The sequence below is a fragment of the Conger conger genome, chromosome 6, assembly GCF_963514075.1.
Source record: "Conger conger chromosome 6, fConCon1.1, whole genome shotgun sequence".
In the NCBI taxonomy this organism is placed as follows: Eukaryota; Metazoa; Chordata; class Actinopteri; order Anguilliformes; family Congridae; genus Conger; species Conger conger.
Window position 1 is genome coordinate 16,119,620 of NC_083765.1, and position 19,543 is coordinate 16,139,162.

Sequence of the window (19,543 nt, forward strand, 5' to 3'; positions counted from 1 at the left end):
ATGGGTATGCACTTTGTTGTACGTCGCTCTGGATAAGAGCGTCTGCCAAATGCCATTAACGTAATGAGTACTAGTGCCTACTTTTTTCTAACCCATTATGATTCATTTTGCTTGTGAACACTAGCCCTATATTAATCAACCTTTATTCCACAAACTGTTTCTTGTGATGACAGTTAAGCTGTCCTGCACTTTCGTAGGCGTTCATAATACGCCCATAAATGTATTGTGGAAAGTGTGTTTATTCAGTTTGACTCATTTGCATGTCTAAATGAGATTGCTGTCATTACGATGCATCTCATGCGTTCCAAAGCAGAGTGGCTCTGCTAATCCACAGGCTCAGAGCCTCCCGGTGATTGCTTTCATGATGGTGACGCCAATAAAAAAGAGGTGTCTGTCATTCCACTTGCTTCGATGCTAAATAAAAACATTAATTAATTACTCTGAAGAATTTAGTAAAGGATATAGCCTAGAGAGATTGGGATTGTTTTTAGAATGTGGCTATTTGATGCTAACTTGTCTTATGTTTGGGAAACTCAATTAGGTTTAGAAAGCATCTGCTTGACAGAACATTGATAATTTGCCGTTTCATTGTTGTTTCTATAATGATGTTCACACTTTTGTTTAGATCCTGTCTTGGCTTCTCATTGAGGTATGGTTATCAGGTGTGTCTCATGTGTGTTAAGACCTGTTTCTTTTTCCATTCTATGCTCTCAGACAAAATGGTTCCAAAAGGAATTGTGATTCCATAGAATAATTCTATTTAGTTCAAGGAAGTTTTTTGACAGGCAAAATGGTTCTTTGTCTGGGAGCCTTCACACATCACACATATAGAGGGTTCCATAAATAATTGAAAGGGGTTCATCTATGGAGACAAGCCAATTACCCTACCACCATTTCTACCATCAAAAGGACAATATTTCCATGTGGAAATGATCTTTCTCTAGGTTGTAGTTTTCTAGGTTACATAAAACAGAAAACTACTGCTTCCACATAATCCATTGTCCCTGTGGACTCTGAAGTTCCTCATTGTTTGCATCTGAAGGGTAATAAAACATTGTATGAGATGTAGTTCTTCATGTAAGCACAACATGATGCTGTCCCGTTATATAACAAAATAAATATGCATTTAGCAAATGTTCATGCACAATCCGTGTAGCCTCAGCATCTGCAACTAATCTCTGACGCAAATATATTACCATGTAATTAAATGTACACAAAATATTGATTACTGTTACATTTTGATATTGAGTTATGTCACAATTAAATAAACATCACATAGGCTAGTCTATGCATTTCAATAAGGGGAAGAAGGAAACAATAGATTTTAGAAGGGCATTTTCTCTACGTAATCTAGGCCTATTATATTTTAAATAAAATGTATTTTAAGGACATACATGCAGGATACTTATTCTAAGCTTGATGCCTACGGAGTCTCTGAATCATACTTGAACGCCATTCATCTTATGAAAATGTCAGAAAGGAGGAATTATAAAATGGCATGTCTTATTAATATATTATTTTAATTTGCTATGCGCGGTCATGGCTTAGTCTAACACTCGAATAATATTCATGCGTAGGCTAAATAGCCATTGCACCCTACCAAGACAGAGTGCTTGTTTCCTTCATAGAGAAAAACCAAGGACCGCTTACACTCGGAGAAAAGATAGCCTCTTCAGCAGACCACGGACGTGCTTTCTTAATTATAGAGGTTGCAAATACACTGTGATGTGCGCTTTAACCATCGAGTGGCTTATTCTGTTGACTGACAAACGGTTAAGCCAATTGCTATAAAGATGTGATAGCCTATATTGCCATAGTATCATAATTTCGGAAAACATTCAAGCAAAAAGGATACACAGAGAGATGCAACCCGAGAGAAAATATCACAAATATGGTGAATAAGGCTGCCTTTATTTTCACTTGCCAGATTAAAAACCGCAGGTCGAGTTTATTATCCGAAGTGCGATCATTTGTGTAACGGGATTCTAACAATTGGCAATATTCTGGCCATGTCGCTGCTTCAAGTCCTCGCAATGAAAAGCTCTGTGTTTTCGATGTCGTTTGTTCGAACGAGACAACCATTTCGTTTTTCAAAGCGTGTCACGACGCTTCACGAATTCCGAGGTTAATCACATGTTCAGACCCTGGACAGCTCCACGCTCTGGAACATATGTGCGGCGCGAGGAGTCCCTGCAGCGATAGTGGGGAAACCCTCGGAAACCAGGAGCAGAAGGCAAAATGTCCTCTTCCAGATTCAGAGATGCAGCTTCGTAGTTACTTGTTTAGACGGGGACTCATAATAACATCTTGCTGAATGATGATGCTTGTATTTCGGATTCAGCCTTTCTGTTATGCCCTGTATTCTGAGAAGCGGCAGGGGTGTCTGTCCAACGCACAACTGCTAAGGATAGCAGCCTACACACTGCAAACCCAGAGCTCAACTCACACTGATCAACGGAAAGGGAGATATTGCTTTCACCACCACGGGGGCCCACGAGGCACGGATAGACTGTCAACAATGTAAATCAATTAAGGTAGGTTTTCTGGTCAAAATTAATAATTGATTATTGTGAGTTTAATGGGGATCCGCTTCGCCCGCACCGGTGTGAACCCCCTCCCCCACATTAGTTACCTCTTCATCTGCATTTTTCGTCTTATAGATGATCTTCTAAAGACCAAAACTTGGAATGTTATTAGCGGTTTCATTGATTATTTCCATGTATATTGTTAATTAATTGCAAGAAAGACTGATATTTATTTTGTAATAATGTATTGCCTCGAATCACAACGCGCGCTGTTAGCGAAAGGAGTTCGCGGCCTTGTAAACGAAAAGCATGGTACAGATTTACTTAAGGGTGGATGTGAACAAGGTATCAGAAAAGTTGGTGTGATAAACCCATATTTGGGAAATATAGGTCCATGTTCACGTTGGAGACAGAGAGATACATTGTGTGAGAAAATGCTGTTTTATTGACATAGTTTAGGGGAAAAGTATTACGGTATTGGTGTGTAGGGGTGTGTGAGTCTGTGAACGGGGAAGGCACATTGAGCGTGATTTATCACAGGACGGGTAGGGTACCCTTTCTCGTTAAGGTAATTGTTGTGAGCGTTGTCCAAAGCCCGGCAAGAAAGGAATGTAGGATAGACTTTATATTCTCACCACGTCTGATGTCAGTAACAAGTATGTTAAGAATAATATCAACGTCCCCTTGTCTATATTACAACTTTAAACGTCCACTTTTCTCAAAGTATAATAAAAAACAAAACATTTTAAATGAAACGTAATTAGTTGAATTGCAATTTCAAGTGGAATTCAGTGAATCTTCTACACATTGGAGGAACGCTCTGCAATGGAGTTAGTCGCAACTTGCTCCAGAAATAAGTCATATAACAGATTACATTTTAAATATTGCCACGTCTACTTTCAGTTTTGCATAGTCGACGTTTATAAAGTTAAATGAATCCCTCCTGACCACGAATTCACCGCAGACAAAATCTTAAGCAATTGGTTTCTTCTCGATCCTCTCATCTGCCCCCGCTATTCCAAGTTTAATCACCCAATAAGCGCACCCCCTGACCTAGCTAGTGATGATATTCCTTTTTAGCTGAAGCCGTACAGAGATCAGAACCGTGATATGAAATATGCGTATCTATCTGTCTACAGTATTTATCTAGTTTAATGCTATTGGAGTATTTCTGTTAGCTCACTGAAATACACAGATGTTTGTAGTGAATGTTTTTGGTGCTATATAAAGTGTGATATCATCTTTGTTCATCTTGGTCAAATTTCTGATATGCCAGGCATACTGAATCATTTGATGTGGAATATTTCACACAACCATTCCACCTTCAAACCTGTGTAGACACAAACATGAAGGTCACCCCTACCATACTTATTATGATAAGGCACCAAAATGCTCTCATAAATAACACTGTAATCTATCACAGGAGGAAAAAGAACCCTTCAAAAGTGAAGATTGATATTCCTGTTTTCTCCCACTTCTGTTCATTATGTACGTGCATGAAGAGACTCTTCTTCGTGGTGGCCTCAGGTGTTAAATTTGGGTGACATCCCGTGGAACCCCAGCCATAGTCCTGACTCCTCAGCATGGCCGACCCTCAGTAAGTACTGCTCTGCTTAGCCCCGCTGAAAGCAGCTCTGTTGCGCTGGGGCCTCTCTGAGTACTCAGTCAGCACACCCACACTTACACATTTCACATGCATCACCATGTTTTCACCCAGCTAGGTCTAAACGAGATTGAGTGATTGATGAAGGAAAGAACCGTTCTATACAAACAAACAGAGATGGGGCAGTAGCAAGGTTGCTACCAGGACAAATATGGCTTTATAAGCTAATTGCCTGTTTGTAATATCAAAATTGACAATGTAAACTGTACGCCACAAATATCCAAAATGTGAATTTGAAACAGAAGACAGTGTGTTCACTTTTAAAACGGGAAACAAAATTATATAAAAACATGTTGGAAACATAGCATAACCACACATATGGATGTCAGTGTGCTTCAGATGAGGATATTTTAGGCTGTCATATCCTTAGCCACATTATTGAATTCCTCCTGTTATATTCTCATTACTAAATGTAATTGGTACAGTCCCTAGAGACCATACCAGGTCTGATGACATTCTGATGACAGTGACATTTATGGTAATGGTGAGGTGCGTGGGGGCGTTTCTGATGTAAGAATCTGACTTCATTGCAATTCTCCTTGGTTTTAAAGGACCAAGCAAACCACCTAAACATGTTATTTGCTTGAGTGAGTTCCCAGCTGTATTCTACAGAGGTCTGTAGAAAAGACATACAGTATGGAACATGCTTTTGTTTATGACTCTAAAGAGCCTCTTGGTCAGTGTCGGGTCCGTAGGGCATTCGAGGGCCGTGCCCCCCCTAGCGAGCATTGATGCCCCTCCTACCACAGGCCATGGCGTGGCCAAAAAAAATCCCTTTTAGTTATTCTTTTAATATTAAATGTGCAAACTGTAACTTAAATGAAATAAAATGAAATTAACGGGGAAAACGCATAATTTTGGGTGTGCATAGCAGGTTACTCGGTCTTGGTCAATGATCATTGGTCGCTGAGTGAACTTGTTACATTTGATTACTTTTAACGTTGCGCTGCAGCGCGCAGAATCCATTACAAGTTGTTGGTTGGAATCGAAAAGAATAACAGTTGTCCGTCTAAATAGACAGTTAGCCTAATTATCGACAAAACATGGATTTACGAAAATGGCTTAGACCTCCTCCTCCCCAGCCTCTTCCATCAGCAGACTCTGACACTCCGGCCACCACCACGAGTACAGCCACGGTCTCTGAGAGCCGACCTGGCCCTTCTGCTAATGCTAGCTGCGGACAACCGCGAACGGACTTAACCAGCGCAGCCATATAGAGCAACGATCTACAAGCCCTCCTAGTCAGCGGAGAGCGGTTGATGAGCTCGGGACTGGCAGGCCTGTCCAAATTGTGTTAAAACAGTATCCTACAACTGTTTACAATGGTAAGGGGCGATCATTTGTCGATAAATGGTTTCACAACAGAATCCAACAGGTTGCTGTCCAATGTTTATAACCTGTGGTAGGCTTACTAAATGGTTTTCTGGAGGTGCATACTGTTGAGAGGTGGATAAACTCTATTTCTGACATGTCAGAGGTGGGTAAACTGCATTTATTTGCGTTTAGCCTCCACGACAGCCCTCCGTTGTGTGTCATCTGAGTGATTCTCCGTCCCAGGTGGAGTCGAGAGGGCTTAACTTTACCCCACCATTCTACCTTCTATTATCGCCTGTGTGTGTGAATGCATAAACTGTGCATATGGCTACCACAAAGCCTCGAAGTGACGTGTATGGAAATTAACAACAACAAAAAAACCAAACCGAAATTCGCTAATGAAATAATTTATATTAATAAAGAAAAACGTTTTTCGTTTTTTATATTTTGATGACATTTCTGCTGTGTTGGACTATTTTGTCGCCACTGCGTTAAAATATTTCTCAAACGGCAGTGCCCCCCCGCCGATGACCCAATGCCCCTCTAGTAGATCTGCTCTGGCGCCGGCTCTGCTCTTGGTACAGAATTAGGATGTTTTTGGCTGGGTTCACCGACACAGAGAAAGCCCTGCACTTGGTTAAATTTAATTTTGATGTCAGATACTATCTTTTTCGATTTTCACATAACCTGTTGTAAAACTGAAGGTTTTCTGGGGAACTTTCTGATTTTTGTTCTACTATTCTAGTTCTTCACTATTTTTAAGACAAAACAGAAATGTATTGTGTCAGATAGTGTATTTAACTGTGAGTTGTGCTCCAGTATGTATTTTTTAAAATGTATATGGGCATTGGCTTCAAATGCACTACTGACAGAAATATTTCCAGTTCTCTATTGTTAATTACAATGTGTTGCATATTTACAGTATGTAATAGTCTGTTACCATATTTTAGCTCTAGAATCCGCTGTGATAAAAAAGTATCCTTACACATACTTGTATAGTCTTAGTGAATTATGTAATGGTGATGATTATTACCAGAATAGGCTGAAACCATTGCCATTTATTCTGCCTTCTGTTCAACTGTTATTTTGGATTTATCGAGAGCACATATCAGAATTCCATTACTAACCTCATCTCTATGTATGTTATTCATAGCACTTATATCACAGTTAAGGTATTGCTAAGTACAGTAAGCCACACCCAGCAAATGAATATTCCAGTTTGCAGAATACCTTCAGGACAGCTCACTAATTTATATACATGATTTATAGGAGCTTGTATCCTGACTAAATGAAATGGGCTGCGTTTTAGGCCATGGCTGAAACATCCTCGCTTAATATTTTACACAAGGTTAAATGTGCAGTCAGGGTTGACATGAATCATGGTGTAATATTTTATCAGTAAAGTGTATTACGATTAGTACATTCCTCTACTGGCTTCTGTTACTGTATGGTGAAATGTGGGCTCCTTTAACCCAACCCCGCTCATTAAGCAACAGTTTTCTGTAATGATTGGCCATCTCATCTCATTCCCCCACCTGTACAATCAAATGAATCTTTGACGTGTGAGGTAGGGCTTGTTCCAGGGTGCAGTAATGCACAGTGTTGGCTGTTGGCAGGTTAGTAGGTCCTGATGGCTGGCTGTTTTAATGCTCTGCACAGTAACCTGTGGTGTGAGAGTGACCATCATTACCGCAATGTTTTTCTCTGGGGTTGCGAGGTTTCTGTAACTAGGGTTGCTCTGTTTAAGATGTTCACTACTCACATGGTTCTGCCAACGAGAGGAATCGGTTGGAGCAAATCAATATTAGGTAAGGTTTGTATCTACTGATCGGACATGTGATAAGCCTTATTTATGTAGATCCAGTAAAGCTCGCCTCATGCTGCAGAGTGCTCTGTGATGTGTTTGAACAGCAGTGTGTCATGAACCTATTTATGGAATCCTCTACCATAGGTGAGAAGTGCGAATACTTCCAGACAAAGATCAATTTTGCCCAACAAAGAACTCTTAAACTAGATTCGGTCTTCTATAGAATCACAGGATTCCTTTTGGAACCATTTTTTCTGACAGTGGAGTCAGGTATTCTAGGGAATTTAATTTGTGCCGTGCCTCACTAGTCTGTTAGATTGATCCACATTCAATGCTCTTATGTGAACGTTACATGCTATATTGTTTTTATCTTGGCTCAGTAATCATTTTCATTTTATTTAATTTCATTTTGAGCAAATTATTTGATTGTCTTCTGTTGTGTCCTTCTCATCCCATATTCTTCTCATATACTGCATTCAAACCAGATCAGATTTGAAACAGTCAAATTTACACTGTTTTCAATGGAAGAAAGTTAAGGTTATAATAAAAGTTAATGTAAAAGTAATGTTTTCCTGGCATCTCTCAATATGTGTACTTCTTTACATTTCTGAAAATGAGCTTGTCAAATGTTAACTGACAGATTGACATTGCTGAGAGGTTAACCAATTCTGCTTTCAACCCCCAGTTGCCTTTGTTCACGCAAATAGATGGTGATGCATGTCTTTACTCCACGTGAATTTTCTCCTGTTGAGTTTCAGTTACTGTATATTTTAAACTGAGGATTAGTTAGCAGCCACTGGGCCAATTCAGCTTAAAGTCAGCAATTTATTCAGGCTCAGTAATCAACAGGTTGAATTGCTAGGTCGGAGTTCAGTTTCAGCTAAAATCAGCAGGCGAATGGAAATGTCTGGAGGATAATTGCTTTGACATAATATATTTTCATTGAACAGATGCCCCCTACACTCAAATAAACAGTATATTTAACCTAATTTGCTTCGGTACACAATTATACATTGCAACAGCTGTGTCCCACCTGAAATCTGAACCTACAACCCCATTGTGAGTGCACAATATCTGCATCGCAGTGTGGAGTAAACGGGGTGATATCAGACAATAATTGGCAAGCCTGGGTATCTTTCATGGCAATGTTCAGGAATTGCTATTGATTTTATCATATGATTATATAGAGATAGACATTGTCATTTTAAAATATTTTGTTAAAAGCTGTTAAATATTATAGTATATGATAGTATTTCAATGGATTTTCCCCCCAAAACTGTGGTCGTAAAAATGTGTGGGAACCAGAACTACATTATCAATTGTACAATATCAACTGCATTTTATTTGTTTTGCATTTGTGTCTTGTGTAATGGCGGTAGATGCACTTCTTTTTATTTGGCGTGCAACAGAAATGACGGTGTTACAAGATTATTTTTAGAGTCCAAAAGGCGCAATCTTTTTATGATTATGCGGGCCATTCGAAATGAACAACCTGTGTTTCTTCCTGCTTTCGCCTAGAGGCTTATGTGGGAGTACATTCCCACAGTCAGTGTTTGGCTGTGGTTTCAGGCTCTCAAGCAGGCTCATACAGTTTTGTGGTCATCCTGTTTACTAGCTCATCCTTCTGCAGAATTGTGCCGAGTGGTGTGACCTTCTGTTTGGTCGGCAGACTGCCCTAAGCCAGTTCTGCCCTGTGATAACCTTTCTCTTTGCTTCATTAAAATGTATTGCTATGATTTGGTAATGTGACATGGTGACGTATGGCTCTCAATGCAAAGCTGCCCTTTGGTCTGAATGCTGCCCCTTGGTGTCAGTGCCTTTGGTCTGAATGCTGCCCCTTGGTGTCACTGCCTTTGGTCTGAATGCTGCCCCTTGGTGTCACTGCCTTTGGTCTGAATGCTGCCCCTTGGTCTCAGTGCCTTTGGTCTGAATGCTGCCCCTTGGTCTCAGTGCCTTTGGTCTGAATGCTGCCCCTTGGTCTTCTTAAAATAAGTTGTTATTTGGATGTGTCGATTTCTGAGATGTATTCTAAACATTGAATTTACTGTTACGTACATATATTCTAAATAATACATTATTTTGTATGTGATCTAGTATTGTTGTTGTTATTATGAATGTATTATTATTATTATTATTATTATTAGTAGTAGTAGTATTAGTAGAAGTAGTATTTGTATAATAATAATAATAATAATAATAATAATAATAATAATATAATTCCAAATGGTTTCTCAGAGAACCTTAAAAAATTGAAAAAATGGCACCTCCAGTGCTTCTGCTGGTGTGGTAAATTGAGGAACCCCTAAAAGTTCCTCCAGAAACATTTAGTCTAGAGCTAACTTAGTTCACAGCTAATTAATGCTGATTACTGCATTAACTAATGTTAATTAATGTACCTTTATTGTAAAATGTTACCATTTTTTTTTACCATCAAACTTACATTTCCTCAGTCACAGTTTGCCTTTGAAATGAAGGTTCTGGTAACATTTGAGCAAGCAGAGCCAAATTGAAGTCTGGTGCCAGAGAAACCCACAAGGGAGGTTTTGTATTCTCCATAGATTATGTTCGGTTTATAACCCTTATACCTTCACAAGCTTAAACTAAGTTTCAGGCATACTACCAATGTTTGCTTTTGTTCTCATTCTCTTGAACAGTTTTTTTTCTCTCTCTGATTCTTCAGATACTGTTGTGTGTTGGTTTCACCAAGGATTCCTCACTCAGCGCAGACAGTCAGCTGCTTATTGTTTGTATTGAGTGTTTCATATCCACAGTCGAAGCTGAAATGTTCAAATGTGTGCACTCATTATCAGTATTCATGAATGGTCATGACCAATGACAGCCACAAAACCATGGCAACGGACGTTCTGCCCTTGGACATGCATGCCTCTTCATAAATATTTACATAATAAAGCCACATGGCAGTGGAAATGTCTGCCACCAACCTGAACCCCCCTGGAGAAAGGAAATACAGAGGACTGGGGGAACACAGAGTTGACCATCTAGTTACTGATGTAGTTAGTGGTTGCATCAAAATGTGCCGGGAGGAAGGAGTTTCCATTTTCACGGCATGCTTGCATCATTATCGTGTGGATGAGTCATTGTTAAGCCCTGGTGGTGCTGTGGCTGTCAAGCTCATGCCGTGTCACAGGGTCCCGTGAGCTGCTGGAGAGAACGCATGTCCTTGAAGGATTGCAGGGCAGCATCGGTGCTGATGATAACTCGTGTTTACCATACCGTATGTGCTTACAGTTCAGCTTTTTGTTTCCAAGATTCTGTTTGTAACCCTTACAGTGCTTTATTAGGATCATGTAATTACCTTTTTGTTATTATCGTGGCACTAACGGAAATAACTTGGTAGATATAGCTAACTAAAAACTTGACTTGGGAGGACTTATAAACCCAATGAATTTGTATAAGGGCACAGCTCCCTCCAGCTGACAATGGGAAGCAACGTCCCAACAGAAACGATACCAGCATCTGCTGGAGTCTAAAAATACATGGCACGGGGCAACAGCCCAGAGCTGTGCGGTCCTACACAATGAGGTGTCACATCTTGTTTGCAGCTGGGGTATGTGTGTGCGTGTGTGTGTGTGTATATGCGTGCGTGTGTGTGTGTGCGAGCGTGCGTATGTGTGTGAATGTGTCAGAGCAGCATGAAGCATCCAACACTAGCATGGAAGACAAACTGGGTCATATGAATGTTTGCTGGGGGGAAAATGACATCACGCTGAAAAGACAAGCCAGCACGTGCTGAGGAGAAATCTGGGCATTAATTCTGCCTTTGCATTATTTATGTACATGCTTAGTGATGGGCATAAATACTTCACATGGGTGACATTGGCTCAGGCGTTAAGAGCAGTCGTCTGGCAGTTGGAGGGTTGCCGGTTCAATCCCGCCCTGGGTGTGTCGAAGTGTCCCTGAGCAAGACACCTAACCCCTAAATGTTTATGACGAGCTGGTTGGTGCCTTGCATGGAAGCTAATCACCGTTGGTGTGTGAGTGTGTGTATGAATGGATGAATGATAAGCACCAATTGTACAGCACTTTGGATAAAGACGCTGTGTTGCTAATTGCCAACCATTTACCATTTACATTGGTTGGAAGTTGGCTTGGTATCATACCATGGTAATACAATGCTATCAGCTCTCTGTCCAGTGTTCGGTGTCTGATATGACTCCCCACAGTCCTGAGCTAAGCTGCAGGAGCCGTGGAACTATCGTACTCTTCCTCTTTTTGGAAGCCAAGAATTATCCAGCTGACCTTTTTCTATGGTTAATGTCATCTCTCATGTCACCCCCATCTACCTATAACAGCCTGCTGTGCATCAGACAGCAATCCATTCAAAACCAATCACAAATCAGAGTGGGAATCTGTTTTGTGGTTTTACTAGAGAAAATAAAAGAAAATAAATATTTGCTGTTTGTTTGGTTTCATTCCAGTTTAAAGTTTAGATCAAATGGGATGTTCTCTTCATAATAGACAGAATTGAGTGTTTTCTACCGCAAAAGCTACAATTTACCCATCTACTGCTGTAATTCAGCCATCTATAATGTAAATACTACAGCTACTGTTTTAACTGTGTGTGCTGTCTACTCCTGTACTGTCCTCTTATCAAACTGCTCAAGCTAAGCAGGGCTGGGTTTTGGGTTTTGAGGAGCGTGATTTGATGATCCTTGGCCGCATTTAGTTCCCTGCCCACTTCATTATTTCCCTGCACCTCAGTGTTAAAGAGAAGAGTTTTCAGTGTACTTACATGGACCTCAGTTTTAAAGAGAATAGTTTTCAGTGTACTTACCTGGACCTCAGTGTTAAAGAGAAGACTGTTCAGTGTACTTACCTGATGAAATAAAGGTAAAATAACTCTGTAATGCTGTCACCTCCATTTGATTCTGCAGGGCAGCTCAGCAGGCCAGCGTGTCGGACCTGGAGATCATATCCCAGCAGGCGGAGGAGGAGAGCCAGTGCATTGCCCCGGTCCAGCTGGTGGGCTTCACTTACCGGGACCTGCCGCTGGCTGCCTTGGACCTCTCCCTGGCCGGCTCTCAGCTCCTGTCTAACCTGGACGAGGAGGACACCAGAGAAGGGTAGGCGACTGATTCTACACCCCATTCACACAGCCAAGCCTTGGGTTTCACACCATAGCAATCCCCTGTGTTAAATCCATTCTATGTGCTACTCCATAGTTATACGCTCAATAAAAACATACAAAGGGGACATAGACGTCACTAAAGAGCTGCCAGTACCCAAGTAAAGTTGCAATTCCAGATTCTAGAATTGACATGCAGTACTGGCACTGGAAATTAGTACTATTGTCTGTACCCTTTCTTCTGTTGCTGTTTCTCAGATCTGTAAAAATGTATTGGAAACATTCTTCTTGAACACAAGTGATAATTACAGTCTGTGGCCATCAGTAATTTGAAATGAATTTGAATTTTAAATGTATACAAACATGTCTATGCATGGGTATTGTAATTTATGTAGAAAAATACTTTACAAAAAAATACATGTTCTAGCTGATTATAAAAAAACATTGGTATGAACCAATACATATAGGAAGGTGTAATGACTATTACTTATTTAACCCATTCAGTCCCAAGCCCAACATTAAGTGGGAGTTGGCTTTGTTTGAGAAATTTTAGTAGGGTTTTAGTAGGGGCTCAAAGCAATCGTATAATGTCATTTCATTGGTTGAAAACTCTAGGGACTGAACGGGTTAACACAAATGGTAATTATCTTTTTATATTGATATTACACTCATTGTGCCAAGAAAGAGGCATTGTTGCAAAATATTACATTAATCATCAGACTGTTTATAAATGCAGTGTTTCCATAATTTGTGCCAGTACTGTATATTTATTTTATCTATTCATCCTTTGTTTAACCCTAATTTATGCAAAGTGAGATTCAATGAGCAAACTGTATTTATCATTGTACAACATTGGGCAAGTTGTTTTGGCTTGGTTTCTCTTTTTACTTGAGCTCTGTTTCCGTGGGTTGATCATAAGACTGACTTTCATGACTAATTGCTGTTGGCCATACCTTATTGTTCTGTGCCATGGCAAGAGGACAGGATGGTTTTTGTATCTACATTACCCATGGTTTGGACAAATTATCCCAACTGACACAGCAACAGACACGACGGACAGATTACTATAAATGCTTGTATAGCATGTAAATATACAGGGTAAATTGAATTGTATTTATTCCCTACTCTTTTCCAGTTGGAGGGGTCCATGGGGTATTTTTAACAGTGCAAATAGACCTGGACCTCTGGATATTGTCTTTATATGGATATTGTTGTCATATGGTGCACAAATACTTATAAAGGAAAAGGAAAATAATATGGAACCCGCTACATACAGTTCACTTCTGTCTAGTCTAGACAGTCTACAAGCCTTGAATTGCCATTGGTCAGGAAGTGTTTTCTTGGTTATCACACTCAGCCTGTGCCTTGTGAGGAGTGGCTCTCACCTGGCGATCGCAGCGACATATTGCGGCCCTGCATGTTGTGCACAGACAGTCTTCTCAGAGCGCCAGCATGGCCCTCACTCTGCCGTCCCCTCCAGGAGCTGTGACTCACACCCGTTTGTCGCCGTGGGATGCTCTCCCTCTCGGGGCGAGAGTGGATAAACAACATACGCTCGATTACACGACCCAGCGCACCTTGCAGGTGCTCTTTTTCTCACTGTCTCCGCCCATTCTTCCGTTTGTTTGCAATCCGAACAGCATAAAGTTTTTTTTTTTGCAAGGCTGACAACAGTTATGTTAGCCTTGAATGCTAAAGCCAGAATGCACTGGCTACAGGACATTTACTCTCATGCTCTCTCTTTCTCTCTCTTGCTCTCTCTCTCTACTTTTACTTTTGGTGTTGTTTTGTGTTGGCTACTTGGTTTCTTTAGTAAGTTTCTTGTTTTCGGTTTTTTTTCTTCTGCATTAAATGGCCGGTGATGTTTCATTACAGTGCGATGTTAGTGTCACAATAAAGGTGGCTTAAAACTCAAAACTCTCTCTCTCTCTCTTTCTCTCTCTATCAATACTATAGTATACTTATTTAAAGGACACTGTTATCACTGAAACAAAAGACTCAAATTAACCTTCAGGAAAATAGTTGGCAACCACCGTGCCCTTTGTAAATGCTTAGTATGCCCATTTGTAGAACCAGGACAAGATGCCTCTTTAAGTTTAATGTGTAGAACCAGGACAAGACACCTTTTTAAGTTTAATGTGTAGAACCAGGACAAGACACCTTTTTAAGTTTAATTTGCAGAACCAGGACAAGACGTCTTTTTAATTTTAATTTGTAGAACCAGGACAAGACACCTTTTTATGTTTAATTTGTATCTTATGAAGGTGTAGATTAAAAGCACATATTGTTCTGTTTAGCATCTTGGTGACCTAGCTACATTCCAGGGTATGCTAGTCATGACAGCTTCATTGTAGGAAATTTAGGATCACATTTGGCTTCGTCCTGAGAAAATGCTCTGGGGAAAATGCAGACATGCATTCGCAGACGTGTCAAAGGTTCTTGTTTCCTTTGTGACTCAAGTCTGGAGCATTATAGGAACACCACATGAATTAGGCTGGAATGTTGTCTGGCCATTTGACTTATTGCCCTAATTGAAATAGTTAGAGTCTGTAATCTTTGGGCAAAAAAGGGTATATATATTCCTTTATTCTGAGCAGTTAATTATGTTTATAGGTCTTGTTGGTATTGTATGTTACGAGCAGTTTTAGTAGGCTGTTATTGTATTGCAGCATTCTCTTTCCCTCTATAACTGGTGGAGGTGAAATTTCATATTTGTAGTAGCATCTGGAATTTCAAAACAAACAGTAATATGAACTGTTGAACCTTTTGTGACCACACTCTACACAGTTTCACATTCTTTCAATTTTGTTTGGGAAGCAGAAGTTCTGTTTGATTTCTACTTAGCCATTAGTTGTGAAGCTGTCAAACCTGCTCCTTTTGTCCAACTGCAAAATGCAGGACAGCTGGCTGAGAGATGGATGAATTTAGAACCATTCACGTATAAATGGGTTACATTAAAAATGGCTCTTCACTAGAGATACTGTACAGTAACTCCATACTGTATTACACCTTAATACATACAATATAGATATTCATGAATTCTTATGTCAGGAACTGGAAATAGGCACCCTGGATAAGGGCGTCATTGAAAAAAGTAATGGAATTTAATGCAGTCTATGGTGAATCAGACAGAATTAAATGTTGCTGTCTGTCTACAGTTATTTTTACATGGCTTATCCTATGCTGTCATATTTCAAAAAAAGATGGTTGCACAAGAGGTCTTGGTCATATAACTGGTCTCCTGGGAGAAGGCCATGGGTTGAGAGGGTGTCTGGGAACAGGGAAGAAAGGACCCTGCTGGACGATCCCTCTGGACTGCAAAGCAAAGTCCTGACATGTTCCTTACATTTGCACAGACGATTTATGAAGAGCACTGCTTTCCACAACTCTAACTGTAATGCCATGTAATGACAGTGAACTTAAAAAACAGAGAAAAAGCATAACAGTTATTCTGACATGAGAAAGCTGGGGTTTTTTTGCCCAAAAGGAAGGTTTGTCATATCCCATGAGACCGAGGGAGGGGAGGGGGTGTTGGTATGTGGGCTGTGTTCTTTATTAATGTGCAGTTCTTTTCATGCACGGCTACAATATAATGTGTCTGCTGTGGCATCTCCATTTTACACTAAATAACATTTGGGTATACTATAGTATGCTACCCCATGACATGAGTATTGAAACATTAGTTGAATTCATGTCCATGGTTACAGCATTTCTGGAGATTATAGAGTGTTTTGACATGTGTGACTGTATAGCATAATGGCTGAGGAATGGGGCTTCCAATTCCAGTTCAGTTTTCAGCTAAAGCTCTGCCATTATACCCTTCAGCAAATGACTTACCTGACTCGTTTCAGTAAATATCCAACTGTAGAAATGGATTGTATGTAAAATGTATATTTAATTGCCTGAAATGTAATAACAGGGGCTGGTGCTCTGACGTATAGTATAGTATATATATGAAAATGTGCCATGTTGATGAATGAATGGTCACGATCGGTGACAGCTCATGTAATGTAGGCATACTTTTACATTACTTTGCATTTTTAAACATTCTATTTCTACTACACCACTGCACAGTTTTCCTTACTGTATGTAAGAAGAAGAATGCAATGCTCTGTGATGTTACCTAACATATCAGTGTGAGTGGGCGACTTTGTGGGAGGTGGTGGTTCGCGCAAACATGGGTGTGGGGGGGGGGGGATGCTTGCACTGTTAGCATTTCCAGCACAGTGGCAAGTGAAGTACAGTTATTAATAGAGTTCAGCCCATATATCTTCCTGTCTGGGACATGGTGGTAGATATCACGGAGGCCTGGTTTGTGTTCAACACTTTCAGTGGCTCTCTCTCATTTGATTATTCTGGCTGAGCTGTGTACCGTCACATCACATTTTTATATTTCTGCATTATATGCTACAGTAAGGTTCTAAAACAAGCAATGGCCAATGGCCCTGGTGATACCACCACCAGAGTGACTGCAGGGATGTCCCGGTTTAGCCACTTTCCCTCATCCAAATAACGATAAACTACAGAAGAGTTTTTATCGCAACTGTCACATTTTACAATGTGGAAAATGGACATTATATATCAATTTGTATGAGCGGACATGAATACATTTTTGACATAAATTGACATAAATCTTTTAAATCTTCGTTTATTATATGCAGCCTTTATCTCCATTTTTATTAAGGGTCCCAATAATTCTGCAGCCCACTGTAGCTGGTAAAAACATCTTCTTAACCAGTCAATCAGTGTATATAAATTTAATACAATCACTAAGATGCATGAAATTAGTTCTCTGGGATGGTTATTATTGTTCCTTTATATTCTTAATACAGTACACACAGTAAGCTTCAGTGGGTTGGTTTTGCACAAAAGAGTACTTACTCCATGAGAAGCTGGCTTTCTTTGCAGTTGCCTTTAGTGTCAGGGGCTTATTTTAGACAGTGCTCCAATAGTTTGGGCCCTTGAGGTCGTTGCCGTCTTATCGTCTGCATTTTTGGCTGGCCCATTTGTCATGCAGGCCCCTGGGGGACACCTAAAGTTGCATTAATCTGCAGTATCGTGGGTTTCGTCCGTGGCTCCTGCAACATGGAGGCAGTATCAGGCTGAATGGTGAACATTACTTTCAGCATATTCTGGTAGTACTGTTTTTCAAAGGCTTTGCCAGCTAAATTACTGGGCTGTTTTCATTGCCTGAAAAATGTTTATCTGACAGCTTAGTTTGAATTTTTAAAGACTAATTTGCCAGTTACAACTGAATAGCCTTTGAGGATGGCACAGAATGTAACTGACAAAACAAAAGAGTTTACTTTCTCTGCCAGCAGCAGCAAAACCAGAGATGTATTTTAATAAACTGCACTCATTCAAGGTGATGGAAAATAGCTATGCATCGGGGCAGTGTAAGCCCATACACTCAGTTTCCACATTATCAGGTAGACCTGTACACCAGCTCACTAATGCAAATATCTAATCAGCCAATCATGTGGCAGCAACTCAATGGGTATAAGTGTGCAGACATGGTCAAGAGGTTCAGTTGTTGTTCAGACCAATCATCGGAATAGGGAAAGAAATGTGATCTAAGTGACAGAAAATGGTGCGAATGGTGAGCATGGGCAAAAACACCTCCTAGATGAGAGAGGCCAGAGGAGATTGACAAGACTGATCAAACTGACAGAAATGTGAGAGTAACACAAATAAGCACACATCACAACAGTGGCATGCAGGAGCATCTCTGAACACGCAGCATGGTGTGTGTCATTGTGGGTGTCTTTGTACTGAGCTGTGCCTGAAAGTGAGGGTCAGCTTCAGGGTCCTGCTCTCTTTGTCCTCTGTCCTGGGGCAGTGAGTCATGTGACTGACTCCTGTGACTTGTGTGACTGCTATGTGGGAGTGCTGCTGTTTCATTAAAGTCACCTGAGAGGGGACAAGCTTACTTTGCCCAATCAGAGCAGGCCAGCAGGGCTGCAGTGCCCTATTAGGCACTGACCTCCACTGAGACAGAGACCGCCAACCCAAGTGTTCCTTCTGTCTCTGCTGACTCGTGATGTTGTGCACGACTTTGCAGTCATGCTACACCGATGTCCCAGAACATCAGCCTCCGCTGTGTTTCCTGCCGAATGGACTGTACCTTACAGCTTCACTGTATCGTGGGAATGCTCAGGTAACCACCTTCATCCCTGCTTCCACACTGCCCCTGACTTACACTCAGGGCTACAGTACTGCAGACTCAGCACAATGTGCTTTGCGTATAGAAGTGAAAGCGATGGCCTGGATGAGTAGTGATGACTTCCCCCTCAGTGTGCTGACAAAGGCAGATATAGAGGCTGGTTTCAGAATACACCAGGAGCTGGTGATGTTCCACCCCTTTGTGAAGGATTCAGAGCCCAACCGCTCAGTGATTGTGCTTCACAGTTCTCTATGAGCACTGAGGTATCTTAGTATCCAAGGAATCTCGGGTCACGCTCTGAATTTTGCAGGCAGTCAATCCTCAAACCTGATTTACCCAGATACATTGAGAGGGAGGGGATTGCAGGATGTGAAATTTGAAAAAGAAAAAGAAAAAGGATTCCATGGCTGGTGTTGATTGGTATTCAGGAGGAGCAGACTTGTTGTAGTTCCTACCAAACATAAGGAATTACACTTTATTTAAAATCATTAGTGCAAGTGTCTTTGTCAATAGTCAATGATGACTCAGACCTTGGAACCATGGGACTTGACTCCCCCTGTTTGTAGACAGAAAGACTCGCTGCTGATGAAGAAAACATACGCTGTGAGGTACAGTGAGAAAAGAGAAGGAGTGGGTGACTGAATTTACAGTTCTGTGTTTCATGATGGTTGATTCACAGCAAGGTGGATCTGATCTGTCATCAACGTGTGAAGGAAACTGACATTTTGTACATACTATGAGCCAAGAGAGGTGAATAGGTTAACTCTGGGACTCCTACACCTTTCAGATATTGTTCTTCATTTGTCTAAATAGTTTTGTAAAATTTGGCTGCTCTTTCGGAGCAAAAAACCAGTGAAGTGTTTTGGATTAAGCAATCATACAGACAAATCGTTTACAGTGGAAAAAAAGGTACAAGTAGCTAAAAAGTCAGCTGTGGGATGGACTGGCAATTTCAATTTGGCTGTCCAAATTATTGTGGAAAAGA

General features: G+C 40.7%; 1 protein-coding gene across 1 annotated transcript in view; it reads left to right on the plus strand.

The window, feature by feature from the left end:
- The first annotated feature begins 1,856 nt into the window (after window positions 1–1,856).
- The window catches only part of LOC133131020 (transmembrane protein 266-like), a 31,900-nt gene continuing 14,213 nt past the window's right edge, over window positions 1,857–19,543 (plus strand). Inside the window, exons 1-3 of the mRNA XM_061246097.1 lie at window positions 1,857–2,534; window positions 4,028–4,122; window positions 12,205–12,393. Coding sequence (XP_061102081.1) covers window positions 4,109–4,122; window positions 12,205–12,393 — 203 coding nt within the window. The 5' untranslated portion in view covers window positions 1,857–2,534; window positions 4,028–4,108. The remainder of the gene's footprint in view (window positions 2,535–4,027; window positions 4,123–12,204; window positions 12,394–19,543) is intronic.